Genomic DNA, 27,669 nt, shown 5'->3' with positions numbered 1-27,669 from the left:
TTGATGGGTTTTGATAACGAATTTGGATTGTTGCTGGTTTGGGCAAGGTTCAGATTAATTATACAAAAAAGTACATAACTTTTTTAAAAAAAAACCCTATCATATCCTGTTACCCAATTCTCTGGTACAAGAGCTTTAGGCACTGATTTAATCTTGAAATGATAATTGGACTTCCTACTAGATTAGCCCATATGTTTTGAGAAGCTGTCTGGTAACGAGAGGATGTTATTCCTATATGAAAGAACATGAGGCAAGAATCCAAGAATGAAGAACCATTAGTCCGTCTTACCAAAGTTCTAACAACACTGTGATCTGAAACGTTTCGCAAAGCCAGATTTATTGAGGGTCATAATTTTCGGTAAGAAGAATCCCAGGGGAAGTCATTTGATGGTTGAAATAAAAATACAGTTTATACACTACATGATTAAGCTGCTTTGCTGTTGTTTTTTGAGTTACACACATATATTCACCTTTACATTCAAGTGTGCTGGAAACAGTTTGTGTTCTGATTGAATTATGTTCACCTTAATTTCCTCTATAATGCTTTTCCCTCAGGCAGACCTTTGGGTGATTGTCTTTTTTACTGCCTCCAATTTCCACCATTCTCATTTTATGTGTTCGAGTTACATGTAAACAACCACAAACAGCTACACTCTGTAAAATATAACATTTCTTCCCTTGAGTCAATGCATTCATTTTTCTGGAAATGATTTTGGGGTCCTGCAGAAACCAAATGATGAGATCCCTGTAGTTGTTGGGGAGTTTACAAATAGTGTTTGCATGAAGTTCTCCTGGCCTCTTTTGCTCTTGTTTGTTCTTTTAAATACTATCAACTACAAAAAAAATTTTTTATTACTTTGGTCTCTTTGGAGCAAGGAAAATAACCTGGAGGGACAGTCCTATTGCAGTCCAGCTTATTATATTCTTATGTAATTGACTTAACTGACATATGCCTTGGTTTTCCTTTTTTTTTTTCTTTTTTAACTTTTAGGTTCAAGGGATACATGTGCAGGTTTGTTACACAGGTAAACTGCATGTCATGGGGGGTGGTGTACAAATTATTTCATCACCCAGGTAATAAGCATAGTATCTGACAGGTATTTTTTTCTGATCCTCTCCTTCCTCCAGCCCACCCCTACCACAACAACCTCAAGTAGGCCCCAGTGTCTGTTGTTTGTCTCTTTGTGTGCATGTCTTCTTGTGCTTTAGCTTCTTATAAGTGAGAACATGTGGTATTTGGTTTTCTGCTGCTGCGTTAGTTTGCTTAGGATAGTGGTCTCCAGCTTCATCCATGTTGCTGCAAAAGACATGATCTTGTTTTGTATGGCTGCATAGTGTTCTGTGGTATATGTGTACCATATTTTCTTTATCCACTCTATTAATGAGCATCTAGGTTAACTCCATATATTTGTTATTGTGAGTAGTGCTGCAGAGAACATACATATGCATGTGGCTTTATAGTGGAACGATTTATGTATTCCTTTGAGTATCTACCCAGTAGTGGCTTAAATGATAATTCTGATTGCTGGCTTAATATTAATAAGTGATTACTGGTTTCAATGATAATTCTGTTTTGAATTCTTTGATGAATTGTCATACTGCTTTCCACAATGGCGAAGCTCTTTTAAACTTTGCCAGGCCTTATGTCCAGATGGTATCTCCTATGTTATCTTCCAGGGTTTTTATAGGTTTAGGTTTTACATTTACATCTTTAATCTTGAGTTGATGTAATGAAGGGGTCCAGTTTCCTTCTTCTGTACATGGCTAGCCAATTATCCCAGCACCACTTACTGATAGGGAGTCCTTGCTCTATTGCTTGTTTTTGTTGACTTTGTCAAAACTCAGATAGTTGTAGGTGTATGGTATTATTTCTGGGTTCTCTATTCTGTTCATTGGTCTGTGTTTCTGTTTTTGTTTCAGTACCATGTTGTTTTGGTTACTGTAGCCTTGTCGCATAGTTTGAGATTGAATAACATGATGCCTTCAACTTCGTTTTTTTGTTTAAGATTGTGTTGGCTATTTCGGCTCTTCTTTGGTTCCGTATGAATTTTAAATAGTTTTTTCTAATTCTGTGAAAATTGTCATTGGTAATTTGATAGGAATCGCATTGAATCTGTACATTGCTTTGAGCAGTATGGCCATTTAAACGGTATTGATTTCTTCCTATCCATGAGCATGGAATGTATTTCCATTTCTGTATCATCTTTGATTTCTTTCAGCAGTGTCATAATTCTCCTTGTAGACATCTGTCACCTCCTTGGTTAGCTGTATTCTTAGGTATATTTTATTATTTTTGTGGCAATTGTGAGTGGGATTGCATTCCTGATTTGGCTCTTGGCTTGGATGTTTTATGTACACGAATGCTACTGATTCTTGTACATTGATTTTGTAACCTGAAGCTTTTATTGAATTTATCAGATCCAAGAGCTTTGGGGCTGAGATTATGGGGTTTTCTAGATATAGAATAATGTTGTCTGCAAACAGGGATAGTTTGACTTTCTCTTTTCCTATTTGGATATCTTTCGTTTCTTCCTCCTTCCTAATTTCTCTGGCTAGAACTTCTAGTACTATGGTGAGTGGGAGTGGTGAGAGAGGGCATTCTTGTCTTGTGCTGTTTTTTAAGGAGAATGCTTTCATCTCTTGCCCATTCAGTATGATGTTGGTGGCTGTGGGTTTGTCATAGATGGCTCTTATTATTTTGAAGTTTGTTCCTTCTGTGCCTGGTTTATTAAGGATTTTTTTTTTAATGAAGCATTGTTGAATTGTACCAAAAAGCTTTTTCTGAGTCTATTGACATAATCATGTTTTTGTTTTTAGTTCTGTTTATAGAATAAATCACATTTTTAAATTTATATATGCTGAACTAAACTTGCATCCCAGGGATAAAGCCTGCTTGATCATGGTGGATTTGCTTTTTCATGTGCTACTGGATTCAGTTTGCTAGTATTTTGTTGAGGATTTTCCTATCGATTTTCATCAAGTATATTGGCCTGAAGTTTTATTTTTTTGTTGTGTTTCTGCCAGGTTTGGGGATCACGATGATGCTGGCCTAATAGAATGAGCTGGGGAGGGATTCATCCTCCTAATTTCTTGGAATAGTGTCAGTAAGAATGGTACCAGCTCTGCTTTATACATCTGGTAGAATTCTGTCTGGTCCTGGACTTTACTTGGTTGGTAGGCTTTTTTATTACTGCTTTAAATTTGGAACTTGTTATTGGTCTGTTCAGGGATTCAACGTCTTAGGTTCAGTCTTGGGAGGTTGTATTTGTCTAGGAATTTATCAGTTTATTCTAGAGCTTCTACTTTGTATACATAGAGGTCTTCACAGTACTCTTTGATGGATTCTTGTATTTCTGTGGGGTCAGTGGTAATGTCCTGTTTGTCATTTCCAATTGTGTTTATTTGGATCTTCTTTCTTTTTATTAGTCTAGTTAGGGTCTATCTGTATTATTAATGTTTTCAAAGAACCAACTCCCAGATTCATTGACCTTTTGTATGGTTTTTCACGTCTCAGTTTCCTTCAGTTCAGCTCTGATTTTGGTGATTTCTTGTTTTCTGCAACCTTTGGGGTTTGTTTGCCCTTGGTACTCTAGTTCCTCTAGTTGTGACAGGAGGTTGTTAATTTGAGGTCTTGCTAACTTTCTGATGTGAGCTTTTCATGCTATAAACTTCCCTGTCAACACTGCCTTAGCTGTGTCCCAGAGATTCTGGTATGTTTTGTCTTTGTTCTCATTAGTTTCAAATAATTTCTTGATTTCTGCCCTAATTTTATCATTTACACAAAAGTTACTTGGGAGCAGGTTGTTTAATTTCCTTCTAATTGTATGCTTTGAGCAATTTTCTTAATATAGATTTCTGTTTTTTTGTCTTTTGCCTTAATTTTCATTTATCAAAATATAAATATATAAATATAAAGCATGTGATAAATGCATGAAGTACAGTACTGATGCTTTTTCTTCAGTATGTACATTCCAGAAATTAGTTACGTTTACACATTAGGGTGAGTCATGTGCTGAGCCTTTAAGGGGAAATTTTAAACCTTCATCTGTATATTTCTGATGTAAATGGCACCATGTATCTCTTGGACACTGTAATAGAATTTAGGACCATGTCAAATCTGAAATGTTTTAATTTTTCTCCTACTGTGAGTTTGCTTTATCTCTTTGTAAAAGAAAGAGTTTCTTTTTAAAGGCTTTCATAGAACTAATGTATATAAAATATACATACAAGTTGGAAGTATAGCAAAGAGATAAATAACTCAGTCTCTGAAATTAGGAAAAGCTAAATTTGAATTCCATCTCTGCCATTTACTAACTCTATGACTCTGGAAAGTTTATAATGGTATAGTAGATATAATAGTACTTTGTTCCTAGGGTCATTGTGAAAATTAAATTATATCATCCATAGAAAGAACTTGTACGTATCATGAACCAAGGATTATAGCTAATCCAATTTTTCATTTCACTGGAGAAAAATGGAAGTGACTATCCAATGTAGATGTCAGCACATACTGAAGAGTTCAAAAAATGAGAGTTGTAATTATCATTGCTATTACCAGTAGATCATCAATAAGTAGAAGTTAACTGACCAGTTAGCTCAAATTGAGCAATCAATACATGAGTTACTGGAAAGCAATATTTTTAAAGGTTTATTACAGTATAAAAGTAATACAGCTAAGGGATTGGGAATAAATGTGCATACATTTACATAAGAACAAGTTTTTAACTCCAATATCTTTTAATTAGGCTATTTTGAATTTAATGATAGAGTCATACATACTGCAGAGGACACTACCACATGCAATGCTAACTAATACTTTCTTACGAGGTTTAGTGTGCAGGTTCTTCAGGTGGAAAAAGCATAGGCAGTGGCATTTAGTAGACCTGAGTTCCAATCCTAGCTCTGCCGTTTATCAACTATATTACACTGAGTAATTTAGTGAACCTGTCTGAGTCTCTGTAAAACAGCAGTAGTAATACTTAACTTTCATAAGCATTGTGAAGATTGGAAATAATTTATAGGATACTTCTTAGATAATAGCTGTTATTACTCTATCACTACTATTTTTTAATTAATAGATTATGTACTACCACCATTTTAATTGATAAAGTTATGTTCTTTTATAAAGAAACACTAGTTTTCTATCCCAGCTGTAACAAGTTGCCATACACATAGAGGCGTAAAACAACATGAATTTATTATCTTACAGTTCTGGAAGCCAGGAATCTGACAAAGGTCTTAATGAACTAAGATTAAGATATCCTCAGGGCTGGTACTCCTTTATGGAGCCTTTTAGGAATAATCCATTTCTTTGCCTTTTTCAGCTTTCTGAGCCCCCCTGCATTCCTTGGTTCATGGCCTTTTCCTCCAGCTTCAAAGCTATCAGCCTAGTATCTTCAGGTATCCTGTTTCTGACCTATGCCTTCCTGTTTCGTATTTAAAGGATGTTTCTGATTACATTTGACATATCCAGATAATCCAGGATAATCTCCCTATTTTAGGGTCAGGTGATTAGCAGTCTTAATTCCACGTGTAACCCTAATGTCCCCTTGACATGTAACATAACATATTCACGGTTCTAGGGATTAGGAGGTGGACACCTTTGGGGTGTGCATTATTCTGCCTACTACAATAATCAAAAAAAAGCATTCGTTGCATAGTATTGTATTTACCTTGATAATCATGAGAAACTAGCAATTACACATCAGCTGGTACCATAAATTTTCAGATATTAGCATTTTTAGTTTTCATTTTTGTTTGTTTGTTTGTTTTGAGATGGAGTCTCACTCTGTCACCCAGGCTGGAGTGCAGTGGTGTGCTCTCGGCTCACTGCAACCAAGTAGCTGAGACTATAGGCGCACACCAGCACACCCGGCTAATTTTTTATTTTTAGTAGAGACTGGGTTTCACCATGTTGGCCAGGCTGGTCTTGAACTACTGACCTCAGGTGATCCGCCCACCTCGGCCTCCCAAAGTGCTGGGATTATGGGCATGAGGCACCAAGCCCAGCCTGTTTTTTGTTGTTGTTGTTGTTGTTGTTGTTGTTGTTGTTTTTAATGTTATTTTGGTATCTTGGTTAAAAGTACTATCATTGTGAAAATTTACTTTTTTGGCCACTACAGCCATATTGTGTTTTTTATTTAAATTGATATATTTGAAGCTCTCAAGATACAATTGCATGAATATATGTGGGCAGATTTTCGAACTATTTCATGAATAAAGGGAAGAAGGGTAGGGATAAGATGTTTTTCATCGGTTTTTAGGAGTAATTACAAAGCTAGCAGGAAAATATGTCTCCCTTCTAAGATGAAAGGTACCCAAATATTTGTTTCTAATATTAGAAAGCAAATGGCCTACAAAAATTCTCAAAGATATGTGAATCATGTTCTTTTATAACGTGGAATAAAGGGGGAAGAAAGTGACATTTGAGGTGTTAAACTTGAGGTAAACATCGCAATCCAGAGAGTAGCTGATCTTTAGATCTAAAGGCTGCCAGTGAGGTGTTGTCAGATGTTGGAGTTTAGGCATAGACAAAAGCACTGGGAAGAGAACAGTGCCACTGGCCACTCACTTCACTTCCTGGCCTCAGTTTTCTCATACCTATTTTGTGGATTATGTGGGTTGCTAATTAAGACCCCATCTACCTTTGATGTTTTTTAAAGCAGAAGAAAGAAATTTAAACAAATGAATGACACTAAAAACAGAACAGAAACCACCAAGATGTCCTTCAACAGGTGAATGGATGAATAAAATGTGGTAAATCCAGACAATGGAATATTACTCAGTGCTAAAAAGAAAATGAGCTGTAAGGCCATGACCATACATGGGAGAACCTTAAATGTATATGACTAAATGGAAGCAGCCAATCTGAAAAGGCTGCATACTCTATGATTCCAAGTATACGACAGTCTGGAAAAAACAAAACTATGGAGACAGTAAAAAAGATCAGGGCATGCCAGGGATTAGGGGAAGGGAGGGATTAATAGGCAGAGTACAGAAGATTTTTAGGACAGTGCAACTACTGTATTCACTACAATGGTGGATACATCTCACTGTACACTTGACGATGTAACAATATAGATTCATCACTTATAACAAATGTACCACTCTGATGTGAGTTACTGAGTATAGTGGGCAGGCTGTGTGTGTGTGAGAGCAAAGAGTATCTGGGAACTCTGTACTTTATGGCCAGTTTTACTGTGAACCTAAAACTGCCCTAAAAATTAAGTCTATTAAAAAAAAAAATAAACAGGGTGGGAAGAAATGGAAGGGGAGAAAATGAAAAGGCTACTCACTGAGCCTTTCCTCATCTCCACTGCTTGTTTCACACACTTGGCCTTTCCACTCTCTGTAGTTTTCCCTCTCCTTCAACCGTAGTCACTTCCATGTGGTTAGTTAAGACAGCTTCTACATGCTAGTGGATTGCTAGAAATAGTACTGTGCAGCAGACCACCAAGGGATAGATCATCGTTGAAAGAACAAATACATAATATCGCTTATATATAGAGATATATTTTTATATAAGCAATATTAGAATTGAGGATTATGTTCCTGACCAAGAACTTGCCATCAATTTTTAAAGTATCCTCTAAGTTCTCTAAAACAAGCATGTTTGTTTTTCTTATTGGGTTGGGAGAATCTGCTGTGTGATTCAAATAATATACTCAACACATTAACTAGGATCCAGGATACCAGGAGTGATTAGACCATAAAAATCCAACTCTGGAAGTATCAATTCGTGTTGGATAGTGTATTTCTTTTTAACCTTTCCTTAGATCATTAGTACCCTGTCTGGATCAGCTAGGTCACATAGCCACCCCTGTGCCCCACAGGGCTCTATGACTGGCTTATCAAAGAGTTGGCGTAGCTGATGGGCAGTTCCCCGAAGAAGAAGTTCATTTGTTCAAAGAACTAAGAAGTCCTGATATTTAAAATTTAAAAAAAAAAAAAAAAAAAAAGGTCAAGGGAAAGAAAGAGCGGGGGAAGGGGTGGATAATAAAAGAAGATAAGGAAGGGAAAAAAAGGAAAGAGGAGGAGGAAACGCCATGTTTCCTATATCAAGATTGTATCAGGCCCATCAAGACACCTACCAGGGTGTTTTACAAGATTTTCTGTGACACAGAAGGGTAAAGTCAGTGTTTGTTCTGTATCAGAACACATTTAATGTATGAACGTGATTTTGCTTCCCAGAAACTATGAACATAAATGCCTTGTATTTTTATATTTTGTCCCTGGAAATCTAGATCAAATGCTCCATGAAGTTTCTGGATGCTATCTGTAAAGCATATGTTCCACCAAGAATTCTTTCCATATACACTCTGGTTTTCATGTAAATGATGAGGGAAACTTATGTATGATTTCAGACTAGCATTGTGCTGCAAATGATGTTTATAAATATTAAATTCTGATAAAAGGAATAATATTTTAAAGTCATTCTTAATCCCTGAATGATGCTGCATGTTAATGGTTAGATAGTGTTTGACTTCAAAGTCTTTCACAACATAAACTCTGATTTCATACTAGTATAAGTATCCTGGTAGGACAGAGAGAGAGAGAGAGAGAGAGAGAGAGAGAGAGAGAGAGAGAGAGATGTTTATCTTTCTTATAGAGTTAGGGAGAATCTGCTGTGTTCCAAATAAATGTTTTCTAGCATTACCATCTTGTTGTTAAGGTAATGCAAAAAGAACAGCAATTTTTCTTACCTAGAATCCCAAATTTGAGTTAAGGCCAATATCATAATGTTCCATGTAATGGGGAGTTAACTGCCTAAATGAGGGATCATTAAACTACAGTTTGAGGATTTAAATATGGCCCACAAACTGTTTTTGTAAAGCCCACAAGCTAAGAATGATTTTACCTTTTTAAGTGATTGAAGAAAACTCAAAAGAAAAATAATACTTCATGACACATGAAAAATGTATGAAATTCTAATTCCAGTGTCCATAAAGTTTTTATTGGAACACATCCAGACTCATTCATTTACATATTACCCATGACTGCTTCCATACTACAAGGACAGATTTGAGTAGTTCCAGGAGGAACTGTGTTCTCCACAAGACCAAAACACTTGCTTTCTGGCCCTTTACAGCATAAGTTTGTGCACCCCTGACGTTAATAATTTTGTCACCATCTTCCCACCTCCCCACCAACACACACAGTCTTCCTATCATCTCTCTCTCCTTCCTCCCCTTCCTCTCTTCCTCTTCATACACACATACCTCATTTTGAATTTGGCAGTTATGATTACCTACGGTAAAGGGTAAGCGGAAATACAGTTTAATTTTCCTTTGTCGATTCTCTCCTCCCTGACTGCTTTCCCTTTCCTCTACTGCCTTTATATGGAATTTCTGAGGGCTATGCCCTTTTCCCAACATACTTTGTTTTTAAGGTGGGGGTTAGATCTTGGTACATTTTTTTTTTACTTCCATGGAAAGTTCTGTGTTAGTATGTGGTCCCATTTTTAACCTATTTGCGGACACCCCCGATTATCTAAAATCACTTTCACATGGGGCTGAGGTTAAGCTTTATTTCTTTTGGCATGTCTCTGCCACAGCAGACACTTCCTCTTTGCCTTGAAAGGACAAAACGATGTTCAGCTGTCTGGGCTTAGACCCAATATTTGATTTATACATTATTTAATTTCCTCCTGAAAATTGGAAGCAGGACTTTCAGGAATGGAAGTCAGTATTTTTCATTTGTTTTAGAATACTTTTAGGTCTAATATAATCATCAGTGGTAGATGTCAGCATGACTAGGGGTGACTTAAGGTAAAGCAAATGAAATGTGAATACAAAGGAAAATTATTTGACAATGGAGAAGTTCTGAAGTTTTTGAATAATCATTATTGTATGTGTTATTAGATTTGGGGAGTACTACATTTTTGGGGCACCTGTCTTCACTTTATCCATTGAAGGAAAGACCTCTATTATGTTATAGTTGCAATTGTTGGGGGATTAGAAGTTTGAGGAAAATGTAATGTAACCCTTCCGGTAATTTTACAGAGGATTTTTAGATTCTCTGTGAGCTGCTACTGCATTTATCTTCACAATTAAGTTCATACGAATGCTAGCATGTGAATGCCAAAATAGTTTGAGATTTTAATAGCAGTGAACTCAGGAAATTAAAAATTAACTCTGGAAATACTATTTCATGTTTTACAACCACTTTTGGATAGTGTGTTCCCTTTTAAACCTTCCTTGGATCATTGTTACTCTTGGGTTACAACCTGTCTCCTTTTTACCACCAAAGTTCTTAAAAGTCTGGCACACCTACTGCCTCCGCTTCCTCACTCCTAATTCACTTTTCCCTGGCAGTCTGGGCTCTCCCTCTCTGTACACACTGCTAAACTGACCTCACTATTTCCTTCTTTCCAGCTTAGTAACCAGCTCTAAGTCCTCAGCTTCCCTCACCTTTTGCTGCATCTGCCAGAATTCATACCCTCTTCCTAAAGCCCTCTTCCAGTTTTCACGTGGGACTGTCCTAATTTCCTCTGCTTCTTCCTCTCTTTTGTAGACCCATCTCCCTAGTGTGGAGCTGGGCTCACATGTCCCTCAGGTCTGCTTCTTGGATCTCTTTTCTCCCTTCATTCTTAGCCGTTCCTTTCTCATTTTTTCCCATTACCTGAGACACTTCGGGAGAACTCAGAAGGCTGCAAAGAGCATAGTTAGAAAACCACCATGGTCCTGTCAGACTGCTTTTGAGTCCTTAATACAGCCCACCCTATGCCACCTCTGTGCCTTCACATGAATGCGTATTCCATGGAGTGCCTTGCCACCAACACCACCAGCTACATGTCTTCACATTATTGTAAAGCTTATTCCTAAAGGATCTACTCTTTGATGTTACCAGGCTCCCAGCAGCCGGTTTCCCTCCCTCATCTGAGCTATGGTAGGTAAAGAAAAGGTACTAGAGTCAGACAGATACGGATTTAAATATGGACCCACCACTTACCTGTGTGTGACGTTGGTAAAATTTACCTAAAGGCTTTCAAATCAGTTTCTTCATTTATAAATTGGGGTTTGGATAGATTGTTGGATAGATTCGATAACTTATGTGAAGGCATAGAATACTTGGACATCAGTGATGGTGGAGGTGGTAGTGCTAATAGTGCTATTATCACCATCTTCAATATAATTATTTCTACACCAGCATTTTGTTTCTCCTATGTCAGTTACATCACTGTACTTCTAAAATACGCATTTATACAATGGTCTTGTTCTCATTTCAGAATTTCAGACTCCTTGAGGTTTTCTTTATATTCCCCTGTTCCCCTAGAGCATAGAACAAGGACCTAAGCATAGGGTTTCCTAAGTGAGTTGAGTTGCATAGAACAGCCCTTCTCCCCTAAAGGAAAATACTGACTCCACAGTGTTCTTAAGAGTCAGAGCTGGTGGGCCGGGTGCGGTGGCTCAAGCCTGTAATCCCAGCACTTTGGGAGGCCAAGGCGGGTGGATCAGGAGGTCAAGAGATCAAGACCATCCTGATCAACATGGTGAAACCCCGTCTCTACTAAAAATACAAAAGTTTAGCTGGGCATGGTGGGACGTGCCTGTAATCCCAGCTGCTCAGGAGGCTGAGGCAGGAGAATTGCCTGAACCCAGGAGGCAGAGGTTGCAGTGAGCCGAGATCGCGCCATTGCACTCCAGCCTGGGTAACAAGAGCGAAACTCCGTCTCAAAAAAAAAAAGAGCTGGTAAGTTTGTAACTGTCTCTTCATATTTTAATCAAACATTAGCACACTAAAAAAAAAATTTTTTTGGTTTCATTTTGTCACACTGAAGCTTGAAACTAAGTAGCCTTAAAATTATTGCATTGTAATTTCTCCAAGACTTAATGACTTATATATTTAGAAATAGGTGGTCTGAAGTAATTATTTTTAAAAATCTACTTTTATATTTCATACATAAATTATATCAGTAGTAAAATATTTAAAGATAAATTAATAAATTATCAAACATTAAATTGCTTTTGATTTTATACATTTGATTTTGCGTCCATCTTATTTATTTTATGCTTTTTGATTTTTGTAAAATCAACACCAACTGCAAAGTTTTTTTAGCTTAAATAACCAGCAGTTTTTCTTTTTACATGTTTTTACTTATAAAATCTTTATCCTCTATCTCTCAACATTTTTCTGGAAAGCAGATTTTCTGCTTCTGGGAAACATCACTTTTTCACAAATCACACATTGACCTGGTTATAATAACCTATAACCACTTTGTTTGTTGCTCTGAGGGCCAAACTTATAGATTAGGTTCTGCTGTGGATTTTTAAATGCCAAAGTAGGGAAGGAGGGGTTGTGCTATTGCAGTCTGAACTTCTCTAATAGGGAGTAGCAAAGCAGAAAGGCCTTTAAAAAAAAAAGTATACATTCACGTGGAGTCCTTCTGAATAAGTACAGCACCCCAAAGTCACTAAAATTACTCCCTAAATCAGACATTTCTCAGTCAGAAAGGCTTCGTGGGTCATTAGTTTTGCAGTGCTCCATATTTGGTGGTGTTCTTGCAGCTTTGAACCAGACAAGCTCACCTAAGTTAAAGACACCTCTGCCAGGGGGCCCCTAGACAGTTGCTCAGGGTACTGATGGGGTCGGAAAAAGGAGGGTGTGGCCGAGCAAATTGAGTCCACACTTTGAATACTTTCGGGAACTACTTGCAGCCACTCAGGAATATAAACTAGTATCACAGCTGAGGGCTTTATTTAACATTCCACTTAGTGGTAATCTCTACCTAATCTCTACTCTTGTTGTTTGGTTACTAGCTATTTAGTGTAGGCCCATTTTTGTGGAAGGCTGTCCAAGAGCACACTTCAACTCAGTAGTAATCAAAGCCAGCTCTCCTGAACCTAGATGAACACATGAGCATACAAATTTTGTGGTTCTGAAGTTTATGGGGTTATTGTCTAGTTTTTGGTAAGTCTTCATCTGCCTAAGCAGTATATACACCGTAAAGTTTAATATGACACCTGCTGTAAGGCATATAAATTCCACATTTGGTCAGAAACCAACTTGTTAAGACTAAAGTCCTAAATCGGTTATCATTAAGTCAAATATTTTATGCTCTTCATATATTTTCCTTCTTTCCTTCATTGTTCTTTCTCATTTTTTCATCTATTTCTTGACCACATACTATGTGGAAGATAAGGTTCTAGGCACTAGCATAATATTAACAAAGAAAATAAAGAAGTCTATTGTGTCAGAGGCAACAGACCATCAACAAAATAAAATATACGATGTGGCAATAAGAGAGGAGGAGCAAAATAAAGCAGGGAAGGAGAATGGGATTACAGGGAGGGCTGTAGGTTTTAACAGGGTGGCCACAGAAAATCTTTAATAGTGTGGTCACTGAAAAGTTACATTTCTGTCAAGACTTGAGGGGAATCAACTGTGCAGTAAGTCCACATGCTCTGAACACAGCTGTTCTTTGCACATTCAAGAACAGCCAGGAAGCAAGTGTCGCTGGAGTAAAGAGAGTGTGAGGGGGTTCTAGAACCCAATTGAAGAAAGTGGGAGTGGGTCATTGGTGTCACATGTTGCTAATAGATCAAATAGGTTGAAAACTGAGGACTGACCATTGGATGAGTGATGTGACAGAACAATTCAGTGGGGGAGTGTCAGAAGTGTCATTTGAATGGGTTTGAATGAGAATGGGAAGAGAGGAAATGGAAAATGGAAAATAAAGACAAATCTTCCAAAGAATGTTGCAAATGAAATGAAACTAGATACGGAGACAAGGAAGGGACTAGATTACATCTATAAGATGAGAGATTACAACATGTTTTTGTGGTGGTGGTAAAGTTTGACTCAGGTAAAAGGAAATGGAACCCCATGCATAAATAGAAGGACTGATCTTTGCAGCACAGGTGCTTCACCTACTGAATCTGGAAAGAAAGTCCAGCATGTAGGTACAAGTAAAGGGAAAGGGGTAGACTCAATGGTGATAGCATGTTGAAAGTTCTTTTCTGCCATGAACAAACTTTCTTTCCAGGGCTTAAATAACATCTGCAGTATCCTTCTCATATGGTCACTATCTCTAGAGCTACCTTATATTTGGCCAGCTTATAAATTGTTAATATATTTCTTCCTCGTATTGAGCAAAAACTTTTCTTCTACAACATTGATCCTAGTTCTGCTTCCCATAGCCTCCCAAGATGGATAGTTCTAATTTTTCTATAGGAGAGCCTTTCAAGGACTAGAGGGCTGATGATGCTTCTCAAGGCCAACCTCATTGCTGCTGGTTCTCACACCTAGCTCTTCAGTGTTTCTGTTAGCCTGTGGTTTCAGCCCCTTTTTCACATTCAGACACTTCATCTAACGGGGTCCAGGGCATTTAATCAGCTTCATTTGCTGATCAGGCCTCATTTATCCTGGCCTTTAGTACCTGTTTTTCTCCCAGGCTTTTTTCTACATATTTAGTGTTTCTCACAAATATTAACATTGAAGCCGCATGCCATTAAGATTTATTTATTTATTTCAGTAGCTTTAGGAGTACAAGTGTTTTTTGGTTACATGGATGAATTGTATAGTGATGAAGTCTGGGCTTTTAGTGTACCCATCACCCGAATAGTGTACTTTGTACCCAATAGGTAATTTTTCATTCCTTAACCCCACTCCCACCGTACCCGCTTTTGAGTCTTCAGTGTCCATTATACCACTCCATATACCTTTGTGTACCCATAGCTTAGCTCCCACTTAAACATGTGAGAAATGCAATATTTGGTTTTCCATTCCTGAGTTACTTCACTTAGGATAATGGCCTCCAGTTCAATCCAAGTTGCTGTCAGAGACATTACTTTGTTATTTTTTCTGGCTGGGTAATATTTCATGGTGTGTGTGTGTGTGTGTGTGTGTGTGTGTGTGTGTGTATCACGTTTTCTCCATCCACTTATTGGTTGATGGGCACTTAGGTTGATTCCATACCCTTGTGATTGTGAACTGTACTGTAGTAAACATATACATGCAGATATCTCTTTTATATAATGACTTATTTTCCTTTAGGTAGATACCTAGTAGTGTGATTGAAGGATCAAATAGTAGTTCTACCTTTAGTTATTTGAGAAATCTCCATACTGTTTTCCAGAGGTTGTACTAATTTACCTTCTCACCATTACTGTATAAGCATTCCTTTTTCTCTGCATCCTCATCAACATCTGTTGTTTTCTATTTTTGTTTTTTGTCTTTTTAATAACAGCTATTCTGAGTGGGGTAAGATGATATCTCATTGTGGTTTTAATTTTGAGTTCTCTGATAAATGGTGCTGCTGAGCATTTTTTCATATGGTTGAAGTTTCAGGGTACATGTACCTGATGTGTAGGTTTGTTACACAGGTAAACATGTGCCATGGTGGTTTACTGCACCTACCAAACCATCACCTAAGTATTATACACAGTATGCATTAGCTATGTATCCTGATGCTCTCTCTCCCTGCCCCTCAATAGGCCTACTTTTCAGTGGGGTTATTTTGTTGCTGCTGTTGAGTTGTTTGAATTCTTCATAAATTCCAAATATCAGTCCTCTATCAGAGGCATAGTTTGACAATACTTTCTCCCATTCTTCAGGATGTCTGTTCACTCTCTTATTTCTTTTGCTGTGCAGAAGCATTTTAGTTTTGTCACTTGTGCTTTTGAGGTCTAGGTCATGAATTCTTGGCCTAGACCAATGTCCAGCAATCTTCCTTAGGTTTTCTTATAGTATTTTTATAGTTTCAGGTCTTACATTTAAGTCTTTGGTCCATCTTGAGTTCATTTTTGTATATGGTGAGAGATAAGGGTCCAATTTTATTCTCCTGTGTATAGCAATCCAGTTTTCCCAGTACCATTCATTGAAAGAGGTGTTCCCTTCTCCAGTGTATGTTTTTGTCAAGTTCATCAACGATTATTGGCTATAGATATGTATTAGTCCATTTTCACACTGCTGATAAAGACATACTGGAGACTGGGCAATTTACAAAAGAAAGAGGTTTAATTAGACTCAGAGTTCCACGTGGCAGGGGAGGCCTCACAATTATGGCGGAAGACAAGGAGGAGCAAGTCACATCTTACAGGCGTGGCAGCAGGCAAAAAGAGAGCTTATGCAGGGAAACTCCTGTTTTTAAAACCACCACATCTTGTGAGACTCATTCACTATCACAAGAACAGCACAGGAAAGACCCACCTCCATAATTCAGTCACCTCCCATCAGGTTCCTCCCACAGCACAAGGAAATTGTGGGAGTTAAAAATTAAGATGAGATTTGGGTGGGGACACAGCCAAATCATATCAAGATATGTGGCTTATGTTTGAGTTCTCTATTCTGTTTTATTGATCCATTTTTATGCTAATATTGTGCTGTTTTGGTTACAATATCCTTGTAGCATGGTTTGAAGTCCGATAATGTGATGTATCCAGGTTTGTTCTTTTTACTTAGGATTGCTTTGGCTGTTTGGGCTTATTTTGGTTCCATCGGAATTTTAGGATTGCTCTTTCTGATTCTATGAAAACTGATGGGAGTGTTTTGACAGGGATTGCACTGAATCTGTAGATTGCTTGGGAAGTATGGTCATTTCCACAATAATGATTTTTCCAATCCATGAGTATATGATTCCACCTCCCCATCTGTTTGTGTCATTATGATTTCTTTCATCAGTGTCTTATATTTTTCCTTGTAGAGATCTTTCACCTCTTTGATTAAGTATATTACTAGGTGTTGCGGGTTTTTTTTTTTTTTTTTTTGCACCTATTGTAAATGGGATTATATTATCAATTTAATTCTCAGCTTTGCGGTTATTGGTGTATAGCAGTGCTACTAGTTTGTGTACGTTGATTTTGTAACCTGAGACTTTACTGGATTTATTTAACAAATATAGGAGTCTTCTGGAGGAATCTTTAGGACTTTCTAGGTATCAGATCATATCATTGGCAAACAGAGATAAATTGACTTCCTCTTTTCAAATTTGGATGTCCTTTATTTCTTTCTCTTGCCTGATTGCTCTTACTAGGACTTCCAGTACTGTGTTGAATAAAAATAGTGACAGTGGGTATCCTTATCTTGTTCTGGTTCTTAGGGGGAATGTTTTCAATCCATTCAGTGTGGTATTGGCTGTAGGTTTGCCATGGATGGCATTTATTATTTTCAAGTATATTCCTTCTCTGCCTAGTTTGTTGAGGGTTTTTATCAAAAGGGATGCTAGGTTTTATTGAATGCGTTTTCTTTGTCTATTGAGATGATACGGTTTTTGTTTTTTATTCTGTTTATATGGTGAATCGCATTCATTGACTTGCCTATATTGAACCATTCTTGTATTCCTGGGATGAGACTCACTTGATCATGGTGAATTATCTTTTGATGTGCTGTTGGATTTCCTTTGCTAGTATCTTACTGAGGATTTTTGCATCTACATTTATCAGGAATATTGGTTTGTAGTTGTTCTTGTTATGTCCTTTCCTGGCTGTGGTGCCAAAGTAATACTGGCTTTGTATTATAGAATGAGTTATGGAGGATTCCCTCTTTCTCATTCTTTTGGAATAGTTTCACTAGAATTGGTACCAACTATTCTTTGAATGTCTGATAGAATTTGGCTTTGAATTCATCTGGTCTTGGGCTTTTTTATTATTGTTGGAGACTTTCAAATTATGTGTTCAGTTTCACTGCTTGTTATTGGTCTGTTTGAACTTTCTATTTCTTCTTGATTCAAGTTTGGTGCACTGTATGTTTCCAGGAATTTATCAATTTCCTCTAGATTTTCTTGTTTGTGTGTATGGGTTGTTCACAGTGATCTTTGTATTTCTGTAATATCAGTTGTAATGACTCCATTTTCATTTCTAAATGAGCTTATTTGAATCTCCCTTCTTCTTGGTTAATCTAGCTAGTGAGCTATCAATTTTGTTTATATTTTCAAAGAAACAGCCTTTGATTTTATTGGTTCCTTATATTGTTTTGTTGATTTTTTTCTATCAGTTTTATTTAGTTCTGCACTCATCTTTGCTATGTCTTTTCTTCTGCTATGTTTGAGTTTGGTTTGTTCTTATTTCTCTAGTTCCTTGAGGTGTGATGTTAGCTTGTCAATGTCTGATCTTCCTGTCTTTTTAATGTAGTCACTTAATTCCTCTTAGCATTGCTTTTCCTGAATCCCAAAGATTTTGATAATGTCCCTATTAAATTCATTTCAAAATTTTTCATCTTGATTTCATTGTCGACCCAAGGATCATTCAGGAGCAGATTCTTTAATTCCCATGTCTACATCTATACAGTTTTGAGAGTTCTTCTTAGACTAGGTTTCTAGTTTTATTCCTCTGTGGTCTGAGAAGATATTTGATATGATTTTGATTTTTTTTAAATTTATTGAGACTTATTTGTGGAATATTATATAATCTGTTTGGAAAATCTTCCACATGCTGATGAGAAAAATGTACATTCTTCAGTTTGGGGGTAGAATATTATGTAAATATTCATTAGGTCCATTTGTTTTCAAGTCCATTTTTAAGTCTGGTGTTACTTTGTGGACTTTCTGCCTCAGTGGTCTGTCTACTGCTGTCAGTGGAGTGTTGAAGTCCCCCATTAGTATTGTATTGCTCTTTGTCTTTTCTTAGGTCTGGTAGTATTTGTTTTATGAATCTGGGAGCCCTGGAGTTAGATGCATATTTATTTAGGTTTGTTATATCTTCTTGTGGAACTGTTCCCGTTATCATTATATAATGACCCTCTTTAGGTTTTTTGTTTTTTTGTTTTTGTTTTGTTTTTACTTTTGTTGATTTAAACTGTTTCATCTGATATAAGAATGGCTATTCTTGCTTGCTTTTGGTTTCATTTGTGTGGAATATTTTTTTCATCCCCTTACCTTGAGTCTATAAGAATCTTTATGAGTTAGGTAGGTCTCTTGAAGACAGGAGATACTTGGCTTGTGTTTCTTTATCCATTGTGCTAATCAGTATCTTTTAAGTGGAGCATTTAGACCCACTATCTAGCCCCATGCTCAACATTAATATTGATATATGAGGTACAGTTCTAGTGATCATTTTTATTGTAATCTAGTTGTTTTGTTTTCTTCATTATGTTACTATTTTATAAGCTCTGAATTTTATGTTTTCAGGTGTTTTTATACTGGTGCATATTGACCCTTCATTCTGAAATTTAGAACTCCTTTTAGCATCTCTTATAGGGCTGGTCAAGTGGTGACAAGTTCCCTCAGCATTTGATTGTCTAGGAAGACCATTTCTCTCTCACAAAAATCACATTTGCAGGGTACAAAAAACTTGGCTCCCCATGGGAAAAGCCCCAGCTGTGTCTGCAGTCATGGGTTGACAGTTATTCTGTTTTTGAAGAGATTAAAGATAGGATACCAATCACTTCTGGCTTATAAGGTTTCTGCTGAGAAATCTCCTGTTAGTTGAATAGGTTTTCCTTTACCTTTCCTTTCAGGTTATTTGATGCTTTTGTCTCACTGCTCTTAGAATTCCTTCATTCATATTGACATTAGATAGTCTGGTGACTATATGCTTTGGTGATGTCCTTTTTGCAATCTCCCAGGAGTTCTCTGAGCTTCTTGTATTTGGGTGTCTAAGCAAGACCAGGAAAGTTTCCCTCAATTATTCCCTCAAATAGATTTTCTGAATGATTTGCTTTTTCTTCTCTCTCAGGAACACCTGTGATTCTTAGGTTTGGATGTTTTGTATAATCTCATATTTCTTGAAGACTTTGTTCATTTCTTTTCATTCTTGTTTCATTATTATTTTTTTTTTTCTGATTTGGTTGATTCAAAAGCTTTGTCTTCAGGCTCTGACATTTTTTCTTCTCCTTGGTCTAGTCTAGTTTCAAAACTTTGAATTGCATTTTGTAATTCCCAAAATATGTCCTTCATTTTTAGAAGTTCTGGTTTTTCTTCAAAATATATCTCTTTGAAAAACTTTTCCTTCATATTCTAAATTGTTATTGTGATTTCTTTAAGTTGGTTTTCAATTTTTCTTTTGGATCTCATTGAGCAACTTAATAGACAGCATTTTGAATTTTTTTTATCTGGAATTTCAAAGATTTTGTTTTGGTTTGGATCCATTGCTGGGAGGTTAGTGAGATCTTTAAAGGGTATTGTAGAACTCTGTTTTTTCATATTGCCAGAATTATTTTTCTGGTTCCTTATCATTTGGGCAGACAATTTTTTCTTACTATATTTGAATTTATTCTTTATTCTACTAGGTTAAAAAAAATTCCCCCTGAGGATATGACTTTAATGTGTGTAGTTTATAGTCACCTACCTTAGGCTCTGAGTGCTTTCAATGAGGGGCTCTACAAATTTCTTGGTTATAAAACATCTTTGTTCAGTGGCTTTCTCAAATGCTGGTTGTAGTAGCAGTGTGCTGGGTGTGTGAACAGCTTCACTGTCTTGTGGGGCTGGAATGGCAGAGGTCCCGTGAAGCTTGCCTCATTCCCCAGTGGTGTGCACTTTTTAATTTTTTCCCAGAATATTTTTCACTAAGTTGAACAGTTCAGCTTTCAGACCATTAGGAGGTACCCACAGGTTAAAAAAAAAAACAACCAGCTGCAGCTTAAGCAGATGGATATATGCAATGCCCCAGCGGTGGACAGAAGTCCCAGCCTTGACAGAAGCAACCAGGAGAGCGCTCCATGAAAGGCACTGAGGTCTTTGCAGGAGAAAGGGAGAGAACTACCTCAGCTCCTCTTCCAGACCAGCACAGAAACGATCTACCTTCCTGTCACACTCCTGTCCTGATGTTCTGGATATTCAGATCAGACAAGGCACTTCTGTGGATCTGCAATGCTGACATTGATGTAGAGAGGGATTGTGACCCTACCCCAAAGTGCTCCAGAGAGGCCATCTATAGGTGCACCCATGCCAAGCTCCTGGCCCAGCTGCGTCTGCAGTGATAGGTGACGGGTAGAAGAAGTCTCCTTCTCCAGGTCCCTTCACGAGCACTGGGGCTACCAAACTGCTGGGGTAGAACCACAGTGTTTCCCCACTTAGCCCAGCACTGCATCTGTGCCTCTGCTGAAGGAAACTTCCCACAGGCAGACAGTTCTAGGACTCAAAACCTGCATGCTAATTTCTTTTGTCCCACAGGTTGCTCCCTTGTCTGGCACCCTTTTCCTTCCCCTAGGAGTGGCAGTCCCTTAGGACAGACTGCTGCAAATCCTGCTGCTTCTCTAGGTATAGCCACCCTGTCTGGGCTACCACAATCCAGGCTGGGGCTGGGGAATGTCTGCAAGGGATTAAATGATGTGAAGAGACAAGGGTTGAAGGATCCTGCGGAGAACACACTCCCACAACCTGTGTGCACCAATATGGCAGCTGCTACTACAGCTCAGGCTTAGGGCAAGAGGGAAAGGACACTGCGTAAACAAGGCAGTGTCCTCAAGAAGTCCCCAAATGACGGTCCACTCCTGTACTTGTGCTCACAAGGGCAGAGACACCCTGCCTGAGTTCAGATGCCAGCAGTCTGCCACAAGACCTAGAGATGCTGAAGAGTACTCCCACCTACCCTTTCCAAAGACTTTAAGCCTCTCAGGGTTTGACCTCTGCCAGCTTCTTGTTACTTTATTTTGTGTGTCTGTCATAGATTCTTCCAGTGAACTCTGTGATAGGCACTCAGTTTGGGCTGTGATTATTCACCTTTAACTTTGGTTCTTCCTTCAGAGGAGAATTGGTCACCCATGTCTCTTATCAGCCAGCTGGAGAAGTTCTCTGATGCCACAGGCTGTGGACAGGTCTGCAGGATGTGCAGTGGCTTGGGTTCCACTCTTAGCTTCGGAGGGGAGTAATGTTGGGCGTAGCTGAACTGAACTGACCTGTCCTCTGGTCTCCCAGCAGCAGATGCAAGCACCAGCTCTGATGAGGGTGGCAGGATAGTAACACAGACTCTATAAGATTTCTTTGGTTATAGATAGCCCTAGTGTGGCTCAGTGAGTAAAAACTCAGTGATATAATTATCAAATACCAGCTATAGAAGTAATGTACTGAGAACATGAACAGGCTCACCACTAAGTTTTTATCTAATGTGTTTATCCTTAGGATGAGGCAAAGGACAAAGTACAACCATTAGAATCCCTTCCAGACCTATTCTTTACCCATTAGTTAACCCCATCTGGACAGGATTGTAATTTTTAAGTATTCACATGATCCCACATAAATCAACATCAAATCCAGGAGACTTGGTCAGATTAAGTGGTATAAGGAAAAGAAAAAGGGACATACTACCACTGTGTTGAAGCCAGTATGACTAGGAGTATAGTGTATACTGAAACTGTGTTAGTAGGGCAGGCAGTTTTCTTTTTTTTTTTTTTCTTTTTTTATTATACTTTAAGTTCTGTGGTACATGTGCAGATTGTGCAGGATTGTTACATAGGTAGACACACGCCATGGTGGTTTGCTACATCCATCCCCGTCATCTACATTAGGTAGTTCTCCTGATGTTATCCCTCCTCAATTCCCCCACCCACTGCTTTCCCTTCCCTAGCTCCCCCATCACACAACCGGCCCCGGTGTGTGATGTTCGCCTTCCTGTATCCATGTGTTCTCATTGTTCGACACCCACTTATGAGTGAGAACATGTGGTGTTTGGTTTTCTGTTCTTGTGTCAGTTTGCTGAGAATGATGGTTTCCAACTTCATCTGTGTCCCTGCAAAGGACATGAACTCATCCATTTTTGTGACTGCATAGTACTCCATGGTGTATATGTGCCACATTTTCATTATCCAGTCTATCATTGATGGGCATTTGGGTTGGTATCAAGTCTTTGCTATTGTAAATAGTAGCACAATGAATATACGTGTGCATGTGTCTTTATAATAGAATGATTTATAATCCTTTGGGTATACACCCAGTAATGGGATTGCTAGGTGAAATGGTATTTCTATTTCTAGATTCTTGTGGAATCGCCACATTGTCTTCCATAATGGTTGAACTAATTTACACTCCCACCAACAGTATAAAAGCATTCCTGTTTCTCCACATCCTCTCCAGCATCTGTTGTCTCCTGATTTTTTAATGATCGCCATTCTAACTGGCATGAGATGATATCTCAGTGTGGTTTTGATTTGCATTTCTCAAATGACCAGTGATGAAGAGCTTTTTTTCATATGTTTGTTGGCAGCATAAATGTCTTCTTTTGAGAGGTGTCTGTTTATATTGTTCCTCCACTTTTTGATGGGGTTGTTTTTTTCTTGTAAATTTGTTTAAATTCTCTGTAGATTCTGAGTATTAGCCTTTTGTCAGATGGGTAACTTGCAAAAATTTTTCCCCATTCTGTTGGTTGCTGGTTCACTCTAATGATAGTTTCTTTTGCTGTGCGGAAGCTCTTAAGTTTAATTAGATCCCATTTGTCTATTTTGGCTCTGTTGCCATTGCTTTTGATGTTTTAATCTGGAAGTATTTGCCTATGCCTGTGTCCTGAATGGTATTGCCTTGGTTTTCTTCTAGGGTTTTTATGGTGTTAGGTCTCATGTTTAAACCTTTAATCCATCTGGAGTTAATGTTTGTGTAAGGTGTAAGGAAGGGGTCCAATTTCAGCTTTCTGCATATTGCTAGCCAGTTTTCCCAACACCGTTTATTAAATAGGGAATCCTTTTCCTATTGCTTGTTTTTGTCAGGTTTGTCAAAGATCAGATGGTTGATGTGGCATTGCTTCCGAAGCCTTTGTTCTGTTCCATTGGTCTATATCTCTGTTTTGGTACCAGTACCATGCTGTTTTGATTACTGTAGCCTTGTAGTATAGTTTGAAGTCAAGTAGTGTGATGCCTCCAGCTTTGCTTTGTTTTTTGTTTTTTAGCTTAGGATTGTCTTGGCTATGGAGGCTCTTTCTTGTTTCCATATGAAGTTTAAGGTGTTTTTTTTTCCAGTTCTGTGAAGAAGAGCAATGGTAGCTTGATGAGGATAGCATTGAATCTATAAATTACTTTGGACATTATGGCCATTTCATGATATTGATTCTTCCTAACCATGAGCAGGGAATGTTTTTCCATCTGTTTGTGTCCTCTCCTATTTCCTTGAGCAGTGGTTCGTAGTTCTCTTTGAAGAGACCCTTCACATCCCTTGTTACTTATATTCCTAGGTATTTTATTCTTCTCGTAGCAATTGTGAATGGGAGTTTTCTCATGATTTGGCTCTCTGTCTGTTATCGGTATATAGGAATGCTTGTGATTTTTGCACATCGATTTTGTATCCTGAGACTTCGCTGAAGTTGCTTATCAGCTTAAGGAGAGTTTGGGCTGAGATGATGGGGTCTTCTAGATATACAATCATGTCTTCTGCAAATAGAGACAATTTGACTTCCTCCTTTCCTAATTGAATACCCTTTATTTCTTTTTCTTGCCTGATTGCTCTGGCTAGAACTTCTAATACTATATTCAATAGTAGTGGTGAGAGAGGGCATCCTTGTCTAGTGCCAGACTTCAAAGGGAATACTTCCAGCTTTTGCCCATTCAGTATGATATTGGCAGTAGGTTTGCCATAAATAGCTTTTATTATTTTGTGATAGGTTCGATTGACACCTAGTTTATTTAGAGCATAGGAAATGACCTAATTCAATTTGTCCTCATCATAGTGACAACTAGACTGGGCCAATTGGAGACTTTCTATAGAGTTTTGATTACTGGAACTGAGAAAATTAGGGCTTTCTTATGGGTGAAGCTGTGAGATGTAAAACACAGCAATGTGCCTGGTCATGTAAGGCCAAAGTACAGAGAGAAGCAGAGACAAAAACCATGGAGACAGAATCCTGATGGCATCCCAGTCCCTACTTCCAGCTGGCCCACTGAGACCCAGCCACACTGCTTTCCTTAAGTTCAATTCAATCCAGTAATATCATTTTTATAAATTCCTCCTTAAGATTCAAATTGGCTTTCCATCCCTAGCCATTCGGGCCTAATATACAGCAGATGTCACAACTGATTGCACACATTTGTATAAATAGGAGTGGCTGAGGCAGAATTTAGTCTACTTTGCTCAGAGACATTCACAGGATATAGTGTAAAAACCACTCATGAGTCCCCTTTGCTTAGTTACCCTGGTCACATAAAGGTACATAGCCTTAACGTTTTTTCAGGACTTGGGGTTTTTCTTAAAGAAAACAAATCAAGTGTTCATTCAAAGATTGATATAAAAAATTAATAATTCTGAAGGTAACCCAAAACTTAATGTAACCTTCCATGGGAACATTTGTTGATGTGGGGGGAGGGGGTTTAAATTCCATTGATATTATTAAAACAAGCAATCAGAAGAAATATGTTTTAAAATATTTTGTTTCAGCATGTAAAATCTCGTTTTATTACAGAATTCTTTTGTTAAAGGCACAGCTTTGCCAGGTTGCTGCCAGAGTGATAGGATCTTAACAGCCTTGTTGATTTTAAAAGATTCGCAAGTGCTAGGCCTTGGAACTACTGATGGCAACATGCACATCACACTTTAGTACAGTGCTTAAACTTACACCACATCTTGTGAATTTATATGCATCTGCAAATGTGTGTGTGTCTGTGTCTGTGTGTGCACGCATGCATATGGATATAGATATATTTTTTTCAAAGAGAAGAGAGTTGGTGGGAAGTAGGACAGACTTGTGAAGTAATTAGGAATTTCAAGCCGGGTATGATGGCTGACGCCTGTAATCCCAGCACTTTGGGAGGCTGAGGTAGGCAGATCATGAGGTCAGGGGTTCAAGAGCAGCCTGGTTAACATGGTGAAACCCCCTCTCTACTAAAAACACAACAATTAGCTGGGCATGGTGGCACACATCTGTAATCCCAGCTACTTGGGAGGCTGAGGCAGGAGAATTGCTTGAACCCAGGAGGCAGAGGTTGCAGTGAGCTGAGATTGCACCACTGCACTCCAGCCTGGGCAAGAAAGCAAGACTCCATCTCAAAAAAAAAAAAAAAAAAGAGTTTCTACTGGCTTTCACATTCTTCAGTGTAACTTAAAATGTCTACAAAAGATATCTTGAATACACTGTCCAAATTGGTCTGGTTTTATTTCCAGATAGATGCCAGCATGCTAAAATGGAGATGCTTGTTACCAAGGTATAGCTTGTCTAAAGTTCAGTAATTAGACTTCCAAATGAAAATGTACAGCCTCAAGAGGAAATTCTTGGCACTTGTTTCAGTTATCTCCTTTTTACAATATTATAGGGTGCTTTTATGTGTATGTATTATCATTCATAATAGAGAGTACATTGATTCAGACTGCAAAATAGTCTCCATTGTATCATAATCCCCTTGTGTCCAGTTGACTCAAATCTCTGAAAAATTTCTGCTCAGTTACAAATGTCTACTGGTCTGTTTCCATTGATACTTTTTTTGTTTGTTTTTTTGATGGCTGAAAATCTGAAGAAAGGTCATTTAGTTAAAATGATGATGTAAAGTGTAGAAATGTACATACTCAATTTAAGTTACTCAACTTTATGTCTTTAGGTTTTAAAAACTAGACAAATAATCTAAAAATTCACCATTAGTTCTTCAAGTATACCAACTGCTGCATTTCCAATACCAAAACAACCTTACCAAGTGATAATTTAATTATGCCTTTTAAATGAAATTTTGAAACATGTTTATTCATGATCAACAAGTAGTTTCATTCACCCTTCTTTTTCTACAACTTTTTCCATATCTGTGGCCTGCTATTACAGTCTTTCTCATAATTTTTAGTATTTTTAAAGCAGACAGTTTTAAATCTTTCTTTAGGAGACTTTGGCTTTTCTCAGTGCTGAACTGGATAAAACGCTTATTCTCTTATTTGCATTCTTGCAAAATAGTATAGGTAATAATAGTTAAGAAAGTACGTTTAGGTTAATAATATATTAAATAATAGATAATGATCAGAGAGGGAAAAAAATGTGTAGGTATTTTGATTAAAGTTTTCAAAACCTGAATCATCTTTATTCTCCATCTTGGCCTGAACAAAGAATAACTGTAATGAAAATTTGGCGTATATGGCTTTTTACATGTATGTGTCATTTCTTTCAGTTACATCACATATATAATTTTTGTTGTTGTTAAAAATGCAACAGCTAGATATACTATGGGCTTTCAGATCAGTAATATCAGAGATTTCCCTTTCTTTGTTTCCTTTTTAGTGGACATGCAGGAAATAGAGTTCAGAGTATACCTCATTCCTTATAAGACAGCCACCCATATAATTTTGCAGATAAGGAAACAACTTCTTCAGTTTCTAAATACTCAGTATATAGTGTTGTTATCAAACCTCCAAACCTGTATGCATTTAAATTCACTCACCGGTTAACTGAAATTACGCATAGTTAATACATGCCACTTGTAAAGTCTAATCTTATCTTGGGAACTTCGATTTTGCATTCCTTAACTAGTGTGCTTAAATTTGCAGTTGTATTACCCTATTTTTAAAAAAAATAGATGAAAAGGCCGGGCGCGGTGGCTCACGTCTATAATCCCAGCACTTTGGGAGGCTGAGGCGGGTGGATCACGAGGTCAAGAGATGGAGACCATCTTGGTCAGCAAGGTGAAACCCCGTCTCTACTAAAAATACAAAAATTAGCCGGGCATGGTGGTGCACGCCTGTAATCCCAGCTACTCGGGAGGCTGAGGCAGGAGAATTGCTTGAACCCAGGAGGTGGAGGTTGCGGTGAGCCGAGATCGTGCCATTGCACTCCAGCCTGGGTAACAACAGCAAAACTCCGTCTCAAAAAATAAAAAATAAAAAATAATAATAATAATTTAAAAAAA

At 37.8% G+C, this 27,669-nt stretch overlaps 1 protein-coding gene across 4 annotated transcripts in view; it reads left to right on the top strand.

The window, feature by feature from the left end:
• The window catches only part of AFG2A (AFG2 AAA ATPase homolog A), a 327,555-nt gene that overhangs the window by 279,660 nt on the left and 20,226 nt on the right, over positions 1-27,669 (top strand). Inside the window, exon 16 of one of the 4 annotated variants that reach the window (XM_074396933.1) lies at positions 992-27,669. The exons of the other annotated variants lie outside the window; for them this stretch is intronic. Within the exon in view, the coding sequence (XP_074253034.1) occupies positions 992-1,078 (87 nt within the window). The 3' untranslated portion in view covers positions 1,079-27,669. The remainder of the gene's footprint in view (positions 1-991) is intronic. 4 annotated transcript variants of the gene reach the window in all.

The sequence above is a fragment of the Saimiri boliviensis genome, chromosome 3 (assembly GCF_048565385.1).
Source record: "Saimiri boliviensis isolate mSaiBol1 chromosome 3, mSaiBol1.pri, whole genome shotgun sequence".
NCBI lineage: Eukaryota > Metazoa > Chordata > Mammalia > Primates > Cebidae > Saimiri > Saimiri boliviensis.
Note: the sequence above shows the minus strand (reverse complement) of the source record. Positions and strands in the feature narration are given on the sequence as shown.